Below are 13,394 nucleotides of genomic sequence, written 5' to 3'. Positions count from 1 at the left end.
TGCCCACTTTTAACTGGATTATGCTATCAGTAGCTAATATTACAAACAAAATATACAGCTAGGGAGGGATCATTATTAACACTATTTGCTATAAATTCAAATTTTATTTTCTTCTTGATAATTGCATTTCTTATTGGTTTCATATGTGATCTCAGCATATCACTATTATTTTGAATTTACGATACAACTCATAAAGCACACATACCAGAGGAGGCAAACTATCAGTTCACCACTCTTCCTCTGTGGTTTGCTTATGCTTTCATTAAGGATATTCCCTTAATGTATGGATTGTTTGCACTAGGTTTTTAACGGCACTTATCCATTTTATGAAACTTAACTTTTGTCTGTATCTAATATATGTATCCCATGTGCATGAATTTGTTTAACAGAGCACAGGTAAGCAGCAGTACATCACAATAGACTGAGAACCAGCCAGTAAATGAGAGAACTGTGTCCCACCCCTTTGAACTGTGGAGCTGCCATTCTCATTCAAGTTACCCTGCTTATCCTATGTTACTTCTGCATCATCTGACACGTTGACTAAATGAGAGTGCACACATTAGCCTATACATGAATATCAATATAGCCTATTTTATTTTTTCTTCTTTAGATTAAAAACAAATATATTCAGAATTTCAAATATTTTTTCTTATGCCCCGGTGGATTGCCTTGTTCATCCTGTGAGGCAGGTGAATTCTATTTTGGAATCTATGGCTCTGATAAAGAGAAGTCTCTGAAGAAGCGAAGTGAGATGGCCCGATGTGAATTTTTGATCATTTTCATCACTGACCCAAATTTAGCAATAAAGTTGTATTGAGAAAGACTAAAGTCAGAAAGGCCAAATAAGAGGTTATTCTTTATTGTCCAGGCCAGAAACTGTGAGGTATGGCAGGAGTGATGATACGATAGAAATGAAACTCAAAGTTCAAGAGTTGGTGAATCATTAGTAGCTACTAAGGTAGGAGAAAGAACGAGGAATGACTTCTGATTCCTAACTAAAGAACAGCTGTTGGTTTTTTGTTTTTGTTTTTTTTTTTAACTTTCAGAACAAAGAATGAATTCTTATATGCTATGTTGCTTTTTCGGGGGGGGGGGGGGGGGGGAAGTCATTGGTGGTTTTATTCTTTCCTGATACCATGCAGTATCTGTAGCAGTGTTTTCATTCATTTTATAGATACTCCCCTGGAGCCTAGACCTGCACTAGACACTGATTCTTTGCAAATATCAGATAAGGTTATCCTCAGGCCTGCATTCAATTCTTATTTAATATGATTTTCCTAAAATGGAAAGTCAATAATTTTTCATCATGAGAGTAAAAAAATGAGGATTATCTTCCCAATACATGATAAATGTTACATGGAAATATAGGCAACTTGTCTTGTGCATCCTGTGTTTGGTTCATTGATGCTGTGTGTCTTGCCTTTAGCTGGGATGACAGCAGCTCTGTGAGTAGTGGTCTCAGTGACACCCTTGATAACATCAGCACCGACGACTTGAACACCACGTCCTCGGTCAGCTCTTACTCCAACATCACTGTCCCCTCCAGGAAGAGCACCCAGGTGAGAATTGCCTGCTTTCTTTCTCCAGTGCTTCTCCCGGGTTTTTTCCTCAAACTATTTTATCTTAGATTAAAATATAGCACGGCCTCTGAATCTGATATAATTGTATAAACAGAAGCAGCTTGTGTATGTGTGTTTTTTTCTATTGATTACAAGCCAACCCAGAAAGACTTATTGTACCATATCTCTTTTTATAACATTGATATTTTTAACCCTAAAAATTATTTTAATAGTCTCATTTTAGATAGTTCTTGATTAATTTTATATTGATCTCTGAAATAAATTACTACATCTCTTGAGAAATGGTAAATCAAGAATGAATATTAGATAATTAAGTTTTATCTTGTCCTCCTTTCCCTTGTTAAATTTGACATAGAAAATTCCTTCTGCTATGTAGTATTTAATTGGGGTTTTCTGCACGTATTTATTCTGACATTCTCTAATATGTGCAAGTGAGAATTATGTGGCTAAAATTAACGAAACTTAAATGAAGACATAGATAAAAATAGGAGTCTTTGGAATTCTTTTCAAATATAAATCAGTGCTGCTTTTTTTTTTTTTTTAACCAGTTATCTGAAGGTACATTCCAAGACCTATTCACACTTTATAGATTTTTCTGCCCAAAGTTTCTTTGTAATATTTTCCTCATAGCTGAAGACAGATTCAGAGAAACGTTCTACAACAGACGAGACATGGGATACTACTGAGGAGCTGAAAAAAACAGAAGAGGACTTCGACAGCCATGGGGATGGCGCTGGCAAGTGGAAGGGTGTTTCCTCCGGACTTCCTGAAGACCCCGAGAAGACAGGGCAGAAAGCCTCCCTGTCCATCTCACAGACAGGTTCCTGGAGGAGGGGCATGTCTGCCCAAGGAGGAGCGCCATCTAGACAGAAACCTGGAACGAGTGCACTCAAGACCCCGGGTAGGCTTGTCACTTCACAGCTGTTATGCAAAAGTGTTTTAATTTATGGTTTCCATTCCATCTTTGTTCTCTTTAATAATAGCTTTATTTTTAATTAAATCATATTCTTCTCTGTGTAGTTATTCTTTCCCATGTAAATTTCACACACTTTACCATGTAAGTCCACATGAATGTAACAATCTAGGCATTCTCCAGAGAGCACCATTATAATTTGGGGCTATTGAGTGTCTTTATTCTGCCATAGTCATTTCTGTTCATGTGGAAATAAAAGAAGTCTGCTTAATAAAAATAAGATTGCTTTCCTTCTGCCTTCCTTATGAAAGTTTGGAATATTTATGTTAAGTATGCCACTAATTTTCACTACCACCACTGAGAGGCAAGAGTAATCACACTAATGTAATGGGTTGGAATGCTGGAGATTTAAAACATCATTTGTGAATTATACTTTATGAAAGAAGAGAGTGAAAGACTTCTGCCAAATTGTACCATCTTTTTTTTTAAGATTCTTTCCCTATTTTTAAAATGGTGCCTAATTTTAAATAGTGCCACTTAAGTAGTGTTGTACCAGGGGACTCTAAATAGAAGCATCTTACTAGATATTCAAATGAATTCTTTTTCTAGCACTTAGCTTGATAAGATTAAGTGCTATCCTGATAAAGGAAGAGAGTTGTGAGATATAAGACAGTAACAAACTGCAAAAATATGTGCTTTCATTTTATCTCCTTCATTACTCGTCACATTTCCTCTAAGAACCATGTTTTTATAGCTTTGTACGCAATCCTCTCAATATACTAAAGCACATACCTATTGAGATCTAAATAAATAGTTAGGAACTGAAGTAATATAAAGATGTATTCACATTTTTACATGTCGTTTAAAGAAGAATTACTGTGTTAATCAAAATGTGCAGGCATGTATATTTGTGTATTTCTCATTCATTAGGGAAAACTGATGATGCCAAAGCTTCTGAGAAAGGCAAAACTCCCCTGAAAGGATCGTCTCTACAGAGGTCTCCTTCAGATGCAGGCAAAAGCAGTGGAGATGAGGGGAAAAAGCCCCCCTCAGGCATCGGAAGATCCACTGCTCCCGGCTCTTTTGGATTTAAGAAACCAAGCGGAGTAGGGTCATCTACTATGATCACAAGCAGCGGAGCGACAATAACAAGTGGGTCGGCCACCCTGGGTAAAATTCCCAAATCTGCTGCCATTGGTGGGAAGTCAAATGCAGGGAGAAAAACCAGTCTGGACGGATCCCAGAATCAGGATGATGGTGTGGGGCACGTGAGCTCCAAGACCTCCCTCCAGTACCGCAGCCTGCCCCGCCCTTCAAAATCCAGCACCAGCGGCATCCCCGGCCGAGGCGGCCACAGGTCCAGCACCAGCAGTATCGATTCCAACGTCAGCAGCAAGTCGGCTGGTGCCTCCACCTCGAAACTCAGAGAACCCACTAAGATTGGGTCAGGGCGCTCGAGCCCCGTCACTGTCAACCAGACGGACAAGGAAAAGGAAAAAGTAGCTGTCTCAGATTCAGAGAGCGTTTCTTTGTCAGGTTCCCCCAAATCCAGCCCCACCTCTGCCAGTGCCTGTGGGACCCAAGGGCTCAGGCAGCCAGGATCCAAGTATCCTGACATTGCCTCACCTACATTCCGAAGGTAAGAATGTGTGAAATGATGCAGGGAAAATAGAAAATGCTATACTGTAGGATACACAAGAACCGTTTAATAAATATAAATAATCTATGTGTGTCCTGAATCCTATATCCTAAATATATATATGTGCCCTGAATATATGTTCTAAGGTTCATATATCTTAGCATCTTTTAGTTTCTGAGTACATGAGTTTTAAAAAGCTGATCTTACAGATAGCTGGGGGACAAAAATGGTGTTCATTTTGAGAAATGCTCAAACTTCTCAGTCCCACTATCATTCTAATATTAGCAACACAAACAGCATTTATAAGAAACTTAAAAGCAGATGGCAACACTGAGGGGTAGTGATAAAAAAGTAATCGCTTGTAAAGTTTCCATAGATTTCCATCTCTCCTTTCCACAGTTAAAAATAAAACAAAATAGGTCTTCGTGACTATGGGTATTCATTTCCAGTGTTTATGATCTTGCTGGCTCTTAGTGAGTCAATGATCATGAATGTAGATGAAATTGTTTTCCTTGTCCGAGATTAGATTGGACAGATTGATGCAGTACCATATCTTAACGTATTAATGAAAATCAAGGTATGATATCCTGGACAGAATTTGAAAACATTTGGATGTTTCATATAGGATAACAACTCAGGAATGGACGAGATTTTGTAGCTTCACCAGCTTTCTTTGAAAGGACTCTGATAAGCAGCATAACTTGGCTTCTATATAGGGACTGTCTTTGGTACTAAATATGTAGAGTTCTGCTGTGAGATATCCTTGTTTTTAAATACTAATATATTTTAAGTGGCAGGAAAATACATAGCGTTAAAAACTTGGGACAAATGGTTAAACCTCTCTGGGTCTGTTTCCTCATCTATGAAATGATAGAGTATGATTTATAGTCCATTACATGTTAAGTATTTTTAATGTTTGTTTTTATTACAATGAATAAACCAAGAACCTTGATAACTAGGAAATAAAGGGCCTTGAAACATTTTCATTTCAAGCAATCTCAGATACATGATTGTTTGAAAACCGAGAGGTTATATTCCTCAGTAGAAATATTAAGTCTGAAAAATTGGCTTTTTGTAATGTTGATTCTCACTGGAAAGAATAATGACTTGTAGTGGGAGTTAATGATTTCTGTTGCTTAAATAAAAGCCAATAGTGCCCTCCAGTGGCCCATTACCTATGAAACAATTTCTCCTATTCGTCATGAAATATTTCACTCTAGGAAATATGGATTTCATTGCAACTTAATTAGTTAGTAATCATTACGCCATTACTTCATATCACTTTATTTCCATATTTACATAAATTCGATGATATCATCTGCTTCATTTACAAAACTAAAATGTTTTCTGAACTGAACTCCAGCATCTGAGTTAGCATCAACCATGTTTCAAATCACTATTATAAATATGTACTTGAATAGCACTGGCAACTGACACGAAACCTTTGGTCTTTCTTGAGGAAAATGCACACAATGAACATGTTGCCAACAGTGTCCAGTCTTATTTCTAACCAACTGCCCTCTGACCGTCACTCAGGCCACCAGATATGTAACAGAACCTCCTAAACCTTGCCTTAAGCATTCCTTTTAGTTAAACTGTTACAATGAAAAAAAAGAAAAGAAAAAGAAAGAAAGAAAAGAAACAAATTTTAAGTGTTCTATACCGAATGCGTAGAAGTTGTTTCATTATAATGGATCTGTAAATAGGTAAGAGCAAGTGTGCTCAAACGCTTTAATTTTCTCTCGAAAGATTCTCATGATCACTTACCCTGTGAAAGCCAAGGCTTTTCATGTGTGATCTGCTTTTGTTTTGCCCCTTTCCCCCCACCCCCTGGGTGGCCGCCAGTACCGACTTACCCGTATGGTGATAGGAGAGATTTTTTGGCACAAGATTAAGAAGTGCGAGCTTATGAAGTTCATTAACGCAGAGACGGGAAGTGCTCGGTAGCTCGGTACGCCAAAGCACGCTTGGCTCTGTGTACTGTAACCCTAAATATTAAATGTGGATATTAGTCTCTCGGAACAACTGAAGTTGTTATTTGTTTTTCTTTTAGGTTGTTTGGTGCCAAGGCAGGTGGCAAATCTGCCTCTGCACCTAATACTGAGGGTGTGAAATCCTCCTCAGTAATGCCCAGTCCTAGTACCACATTAGCGCGGCAAGGCAGTCTGGAATCACCGTCGTCCGGTACGGGCAGCATGGGCAGTGCTGGTGGGCTAAGTGGCAGCAGCAGCCCTCTCTTCAGTAAGCCCTCAGACTTAACTACAGACGTTATAAGCTTAAGTCACTCGTTGGCTTCCAGCCCAGCGTCGGTCCACTCTTTCACATCAGGTGGTCTCGTGTGGGCTGCCAATCTGAGCAGTTCCTCTGCCGGCAGCAAGGACACTCCGAGTTACCAGTCCATGACTAGCCTCCATACGAGCTCTGAGTCTATTGACCTCCCCCTCAGCCATCATGGCTCCCTGTCTGGACTGACCACAGGCACTCACGAGGTGCAGAGCCTGCTCATGAGAACGGGTAGTGTGAGATCTACTCTCTCAGAAAGGTGAGCTTTCCTAGAGGCATCGGTGAAGTGTTCACGCCATCCTCCCCACGCTGTGCCTACCCTCCTCCCCCACCAAATTCCCTTGATGTCAGTGGGAATGCCACTCTGCAAAGGAACATAAAATTGAAGGGATAGAAGATTAAGGAGACCGGGCCTTTTGTTTGCTCTTACTACCAAGTTCGTAGAAGAAAAAAAAAAAAAAAAGCCATGAAGAATAGGATAATTGTATAATTAAGTTTCTTAATATGAATGCGTACATATGTACCAAACAGGCAATTTGAATGAAATTCAAAGCATGGGTTTATGTATTTAATGATGTCTTCTCAGGACGTGTTAATGATCTGGCCTCAGCTCCAAGACAACATAGCTCCTTATGATAATTTGAGCTTTTTTAAAGACCAAATTTAAATGGGTTCTACAATTATGCTCTGAGCAATATGTTAAGTTTGCTTTATTAGCACTTCTGTAGGAAAAGAGCAAAAAGATCACTGGGGAATCCTAGTTGAATTAGAAAAAAGTCAATTGTCAGATATGAATTCTTAGAGAAAATTAATAGCACTAGTGATATTTTTAATAGGCCCTTGAAAATAAATCGTATTACAAGGTGTTTCCCATTGGTTTAAGCAGTTGTGTGTGTGTGTTTTTTTTTTTTTTAACTTACAATGAAAAACATAAAGAGGCATTCCTTACTGAATATACTTACCTGAAAGTGTCACTGTTAACCAAAATGCCTTTAGATTCTCTCACCCCAAAAATCCTTTCTCAGGTATTTTGGTACTAACTCTTTCCCCCTGGGATATGTCCTGAAATTGCCTCTTTTCCCGGATAAACTTAATGTTATTTGTTTCCTGACACACCTAAAGCTTTTAAAAATGCTCTTGGCCACATGCCTTAGTTGTGTTATTTGTGAAAGCACCACTGGCCACTGAAAATGCCTGGTATCGTTCCCTAAGCTTTTGTTCAGTCTGTTACTGAGGATGACATATCACCTCTTCTCTAGACTTCCAGCCTTACTCGCAGATTCATCTTTAAAACATCGACTAAAGCTCTTACCTAGACTCTCACCACATTGCAGTAGTTGTCCCCTAAGCCAAAATTTCCCATTGCTCTTCCGTTTCTCTTGCCTTCATGAAATGCAAACCATTGCTTCCATCCCACTGTACCTCCCAGCCCCCTCATGGACACGGACAGCCATGCCCATGAGACAACCCCCGATAAAAGAATTTTTGAACTGAAATATTTATGCTTGATAGTTCTTATGGTGGGCTGCTAATTACAAAATAATATTTTTCTTCATGAACAAAAAACTGGGCCAGGAGACACAAGACAAACAGCTGGGGAGATAGAGACTAACGTGTAGGTGTTTGCATCCATGTCCCCTCTAGTTTTGTCATTATAGATAGCATATGTAAAGACCAACTACATACACGAAAACATTGGTTGTAAGTACTATTTCATTTAAGTTTTTATCTCAGAAGTTAGGCTTCCTACGGCACCTTGGATTTGAGTTTCCACACTTTAAGGTAAATGGGCACCTTCAGTATGTCATTTTCAAGACTTATAACAAGTAAATCAAATTCTATTGAAAATCTGTTAACAACCTATAGTTTTAATGTATCTTTGATTGTATACTGATATGCGAGGAATCCAAATAACAATTCATAACCACACTGCAAATAGGTCATTATTTATTAACCCAAGTCACCCTCCAAATTACTGGTTTTTTTTAATCACCAATATGGCTGCAATAAGTTGACCATTTAGCCATCAACCTATTTCTCTGGTCTTCAGATATTAAAAAATCAGAAAAGTAGACAAGTAACTATTTGTAACAAGTAATCTTCAGATCAAACCAGAGTATAAAATTGAGCTTTATAGATACAAATGCAGTGTTAATATTTTACTTTATCTATATTTTAGCAGAAGTCAACATACATTTTCCCTTAGAAATACACTGGCAAATATGTAGTCACTTTTTTTCTTTAAGCAAATCTTGTTGTTGATCAGTTTTTGAGATAGGCTGGCTTTACAAATGGGAGTGTTCCAGTATTAAAAATAGCCAGATAAACAATTTTTCTAAAGTAAACCTTAGGCTAATTCAAAATAAATGCATATTTTGCCCTTGATTCTTAGTGAAATGTATTGATGAATATTAAAGTGTGTGAAAAATGAAATACTTTCATAGGTATAATATATGATATAAATATTAATTAGTTCCAGGAAATTACTGGATCAAAATAATTTTTGATATGAGAGGTTGTACTTTTTCTTTCTTGGGAACAAAAATGCAGGCAATAGCAATTTATTCTAATCCTTTAAGTACATTCAAGAAAGTTTATGATCTATTGAAGAGGAAATAAGATCCTAACAGAAATCCGGGCTTAATTAGAATTAAGCAGTCAGCGGAATGTTGGGAATGCTAAGGAAACCAAAGAGCCATACCTGACAGAGGGTGTGCTAACGTGCAGATATTGTAAGCAAAGTAATTAAAGTGATATGATAGAGATGTGTATAAGTTCGCGACTTACCCGTTTGTCTACAATTTCAAAATATTTTATCGATATATTCATATCTTAATATTATTGAATCAATAGTTAAATAGATTTTAACTTTTTTCAAATTCCTTTTTCATTAAAATGTCATGAAATAATAAATAATCACAAAAAGTTCTTCAGTAATTTTCCCTCTAGCTGCTCCAAATCATTGGTGATCCTTGAGCCATAACCAGTTCCCAGTTATTTTGTTTAGTTTGTTTTGCTTTTTGTAACCTAACCAAACTTTAAAAATAATCTGAAGTAGTAACCAACTTTACAAATTGCTGGCTTGTTTGGAAATATCAGATCGAGGAACCCTGCCTCCACAATCCTGCAGAGCATCTGTTGGCTTTAAATAGGCAGGGCCTGACCTCCTCAGACTGTTGGCTGACATCCCCCTCTCCCTCCTTGCCACTGCTTGCCTGGCCCTTGCAAGCATAAGAGTGTGTGACCTTTCAGGGTGTGTGGAAAGTGTCATTAGTTTCCGGAGTCAAACAGATATTTCTACTTAGAGTTTTAACATATCAGTAAATTTAAATGTATTCTGATTTTTCTTTCATTAAATTCTCTGCGTGATATAAACATATGCATTTTATACAATTGATAATTTTGGCAAACAATGCTTTAATAAATCTGCACGCATGAAAAAGATAATCTTTAAAATGGCTGGTGACCCTATGAATGCTTTAGCACAACTGTAGTTCATAGTTATAGGTTTTTCATATTTGTTCAATCTGATTCCTTTTTGTTTGCTTATGCACAGTATTAAAAAACCTTATTTAGTCAAAATGTGTACTAGAACTGGTGTCTACATAGCAGAGTAATTACCTTATGTGGACATTCCCAATAAATAAAGTCATATAATGTCTTTGGTTGCTTTCTACTGCAGTGCTAAATAATGGAGTACACATAGAAGAAAACATTTTAGCTTTGGTTTTGAGTGATTAATTTTCAAGTCAATGTGTTTGCATTTGTGTTATATCATCCCCATTATGCGTATCCTTTGTATTTATTTTTGATCATTGGAGGTTCTACTGGAAGAGAGCTATCATTCTTCAAATTCAAAGTAATTGTATTCTTTGGTTATTCACATGCCAAAAGTTATAACAGAAACCATAGACTTGTCCCACTTAGCTGTTGACACCCTCTTCTGTTTTTAGAGAGGCCACTTCTCATTTTCTCCAGACACATCCTTTCATCCCTTTCTATGACCAGTTGAGAATTCTTTAAAATAGAGACTGATAAAACTTATAACCTTTTAAATACCTAACTTCGAATTTCCAAAAGATGGCATAGTTCAATTCTATTAAATATTTAAATAAATGGTACCAGAAATGTTACGTTTCAAGCAGATATTTATTATATATTATTTTTTCTCTTCTATGCAAATGGAATAGATCTGCCTTTGTTTTTATTAAAAATAATATGAATACAAAAATTAAGTATTAAAAGGTGTTTTATATCTCCTCTGCCCATTAGAAGTTGTCACTTTAACTCAGGGAGAGCAGATCTATCTGATTTCCACCTATGACTCTCCTGCATTTGAAATCACAGTGAAAGTCTAATCAGTTGCACAGGGAAGCAAAAACTACCATAGCGGTAGGTAAATAGAACCTACAGGGGAATTATATCAACAAATGACTTAATCTACCTGCTCATAATCCTGTCACTAAATTATCACCAAATGTGTTACAACAATAGACATCTGGTCACCTTTGATTGGCCTTTACCAATAAGTTAAGCATTAAATATGTGTTAAAAAAATTTTATTTTGTGAAGTTTAAAGAACCATTTTTGTTGGATGTGTAATTTGGAGGTTTTGTTTGCATTATGTCCTTAGGGGTTTTCTTTGTTTTAACAGCATGCAGCTTGACAGAAATACACTACCCAAAAAGGGACTAAGGTATATATTTCTTTCAGCACAATTGCTGCCTTTCTCTGTTGTTACGTAAACTTTGTGTGCTGTCTCTCTCCCTCTTTCTTTGTTTGTTTGCAATGAAGTATCTGCCGTTGAGGATGGCATCACTTTTAATCCCGTTATTTTCTCTGGCCTGAGGAGTTAGTGAGATAAGCCTCCGGTTAGAGATACCAGTAGAGGTCAAGACTAAGTAAATTAAATCCAGTCTAATATCATTATTTGGGGAGCAGCAATTTTTGGTAGATTTCAGAACTCACTTCTATAAATTAAAATAAAATTAACTTCCCTAACTTTTGCATCTTGGAGGCATATGCTTGCAAAACCTCAACCCATATAGTCTACAGATGTGGCCAGTTAATGTTGAAAGGTTGAAGGATGCTCTAATTTGAATCAAAGAAAATATATTTTCATCATCAGAGGACAAATACTATAATTAAGGTATGAATTTTTAAAGAATCCTTTTGGTAAACACTCAAAAGAGTTTTCATTTCAGTTTTTCAGGAGTGCTAGTCAATTTAGATACGAATTAGTCTAGTATAACATAGTAATCTCAAAATCATCATTTAGTTCATCATAAAAACTAAAATGAAAATTTAATTCATGGCCTTCCTTTACTATACACTTTTATCTGAGGAGAGGATATAAAATGAACTACTAATAGAGGTATAACACATATGAACTTAATGAGTTAACTGTTCTTTGATGTTAAAAATTTACTTACTCTGGTGAAAATGAGCACTGGCCAAATAGGTCTTTCCCTGTTATCCTTTTTCTTGCCAGTCCCTTAGTAATAACAAACAGCTTGCAATTATTCCATTTCAAGATTTTGTTTCAGAAATTTATTTTCCACTAAAGTGAACCCATTTTTTTCCTTTTTAAAAAAAATCTAGACATGATGTCAAGTGCCATTTTAACCAAATAAATGTGTTTTTTTTTTTAATGTTTTCCTTTTTTTTCAAAAAAAAAGATCTGTCAATTTGTGTTCCATTTCCTATGCTTTTCTGTGGCCATCACACCAGTTCCCTTGGCTCCTGGCCTAGCACTGTCTACCATATTTAGTCTGTGCCTTCACCCTTTTCACATCCTTCCAAGCACTGTGCTTTTGAGTCCTTCTCAATTAACTTGGCTGTCTGCTCATTGCTTATGATTTTCAACTACATATCTCACAGAAGCATAATTTTCCTTTCAAAATCCTTTATTTTTTTTTTTTTTCCTGTGAGATTCACACAGATGGTGTCAGATCATCTGGAAGAACTAAGCAATTATAATTAGATTCAATCTGTTTGAGAATGTTGTTCAGTCTGAATAGTAAGCTCCTCTCAATTGTTTTCTTGTCCTGGTATCGCCTTGCCCTTATAGATGTGCTTCAGTGTCTCAGCTGTGCTGTTTTGCAGATACACCCCATCATCTCGGCAGGCCAACCAAGAAGAGGGCAAGGAGTGGCTGCGTTCCCATTCCACCGGAGGGCTGCAGGATGCTGGCAGCCAGTCCCCTCTGCTCTCCCCTTCCGCCATGTCATCTTGCGCCACAGGAAAATATCACTTTTCCAACTTGGGTAAAATATTCTAAAAATAATTTCGTCTTGTTCCTTTGACCACCTGCCCTCACGGGAGCGCTGGGATCTCTCCATAAAATGTGTTCACTTAAGGAAAAGATAGAGACACCTTAAGAGTACCTTTTATTTGTTTAATGGCTGGCTATTCACAGAATACTTTCCAAATGATATGCAGTTTATGCTCATGACCACAACTTGACACAGGTACTACTGTTGTGATTTTATAGTCTAGGATCCAGAGGCACAGAGAGGTCATTTCACTCATAAAAAGGTCACTACTTGTAAGGGCCAGAGGCAATAATTGATCCCAGAACACCTGACTTTAAGCCTAGAGGGTTTTCTCAGAGTCTTCTTAAAAAACAATAAAACAGGGGCCCCTGGGTGGCTTAAGCATCTGCTTAAGTTGGTTAAGTTGGTTAAGCATCTGCCTTCGGCTCAGGTCATGATCCCAGAGTCCTGGGATCAGGCCCCATTTCAGGCTCCCTGCTCAGCGGGGAATGTGCTTCTCCCTCTCCCTCTGCCTCTCCCCCAGCTTGTGCTCTCTCTCTCTCTCACTCTCTCTCTCAAATGAATAAATAAAGTCTTAAAAAAAAACTATTAAAAAAAACAACAAAAATTCTCCTTGTCCTTTGTTTAAAATGTTTTTTTAAATCCTTAGCAAAATTTATCATACTTTTGTAGAAAAACAAAATATAAATAATTAAGAAGAAGGA

The 13,394-nt window shown here is 37.2% G+C and overlaps 1 protein-coding gene across 6 annotated transcripts in view; it reads left to right on the top strand.

The window, feature by feature from the left end:
- NAV3 (neuron navigator 3) overlaps positions 1-13,394 on the top strand; it is a 579,712-nt gene that overhangs the window by 487,298 nt on the left and 79,020 nt on the right. For 3 of the 6 annotated variants that reach the window (XM_032393716.1, XM_032393717.1, XM_032393721.1), the window contains 6 exons: positions 1,427-1,559; positions 2,211-2,481; positions 3,424-4,132; positions 6,186-6,674; positions 11,070-11,111; positions 12,521-12,681. In XM_032393716.1, the coding sequence (XP_032249607.1) occupies positions 1,427-1,559; positions 2,211-2,481; positions 3,424-4,132; positions 6,186-6,674; positions 11,070-11,111; positions 12,521-12,681 (1,805 nt within the window). The remainder of the gene's footprint in view (positions 1-1,426; positions 1,560-2,210; positions 2,482-3,423; positions 4,133-6,185; positions 6,675-11,069; positions 11,112-12,520; positions 12,682-13,394) is intronic. The other 3 variants (XM_032393719.1, XM_032393718.1, XM_032393720.1) reach the window with 3 other exon arrangements.

This window comes from Phoca vitulina, unplaced genomic scaffold (assembly GCF_004348235.1).
Source record: "Phoca vitulina isolate PV1807 unplaced genomic scaffold, GSC_HSeal_1.0 scaffold76, whole genome shotgun sequence".
Taxonomy (NCBI): domain Eukaryota; kingdom Metazoa; phylum Chordata; class Mammalia; order Carnivora; family Phocidae; genus Phoca; species Phoca vitulina.
The sequence above is the reverse complement of the archived record's forward strand: the minus strand, read 5'-3'. Positions and strand labels throughout refer to the sequence as shown.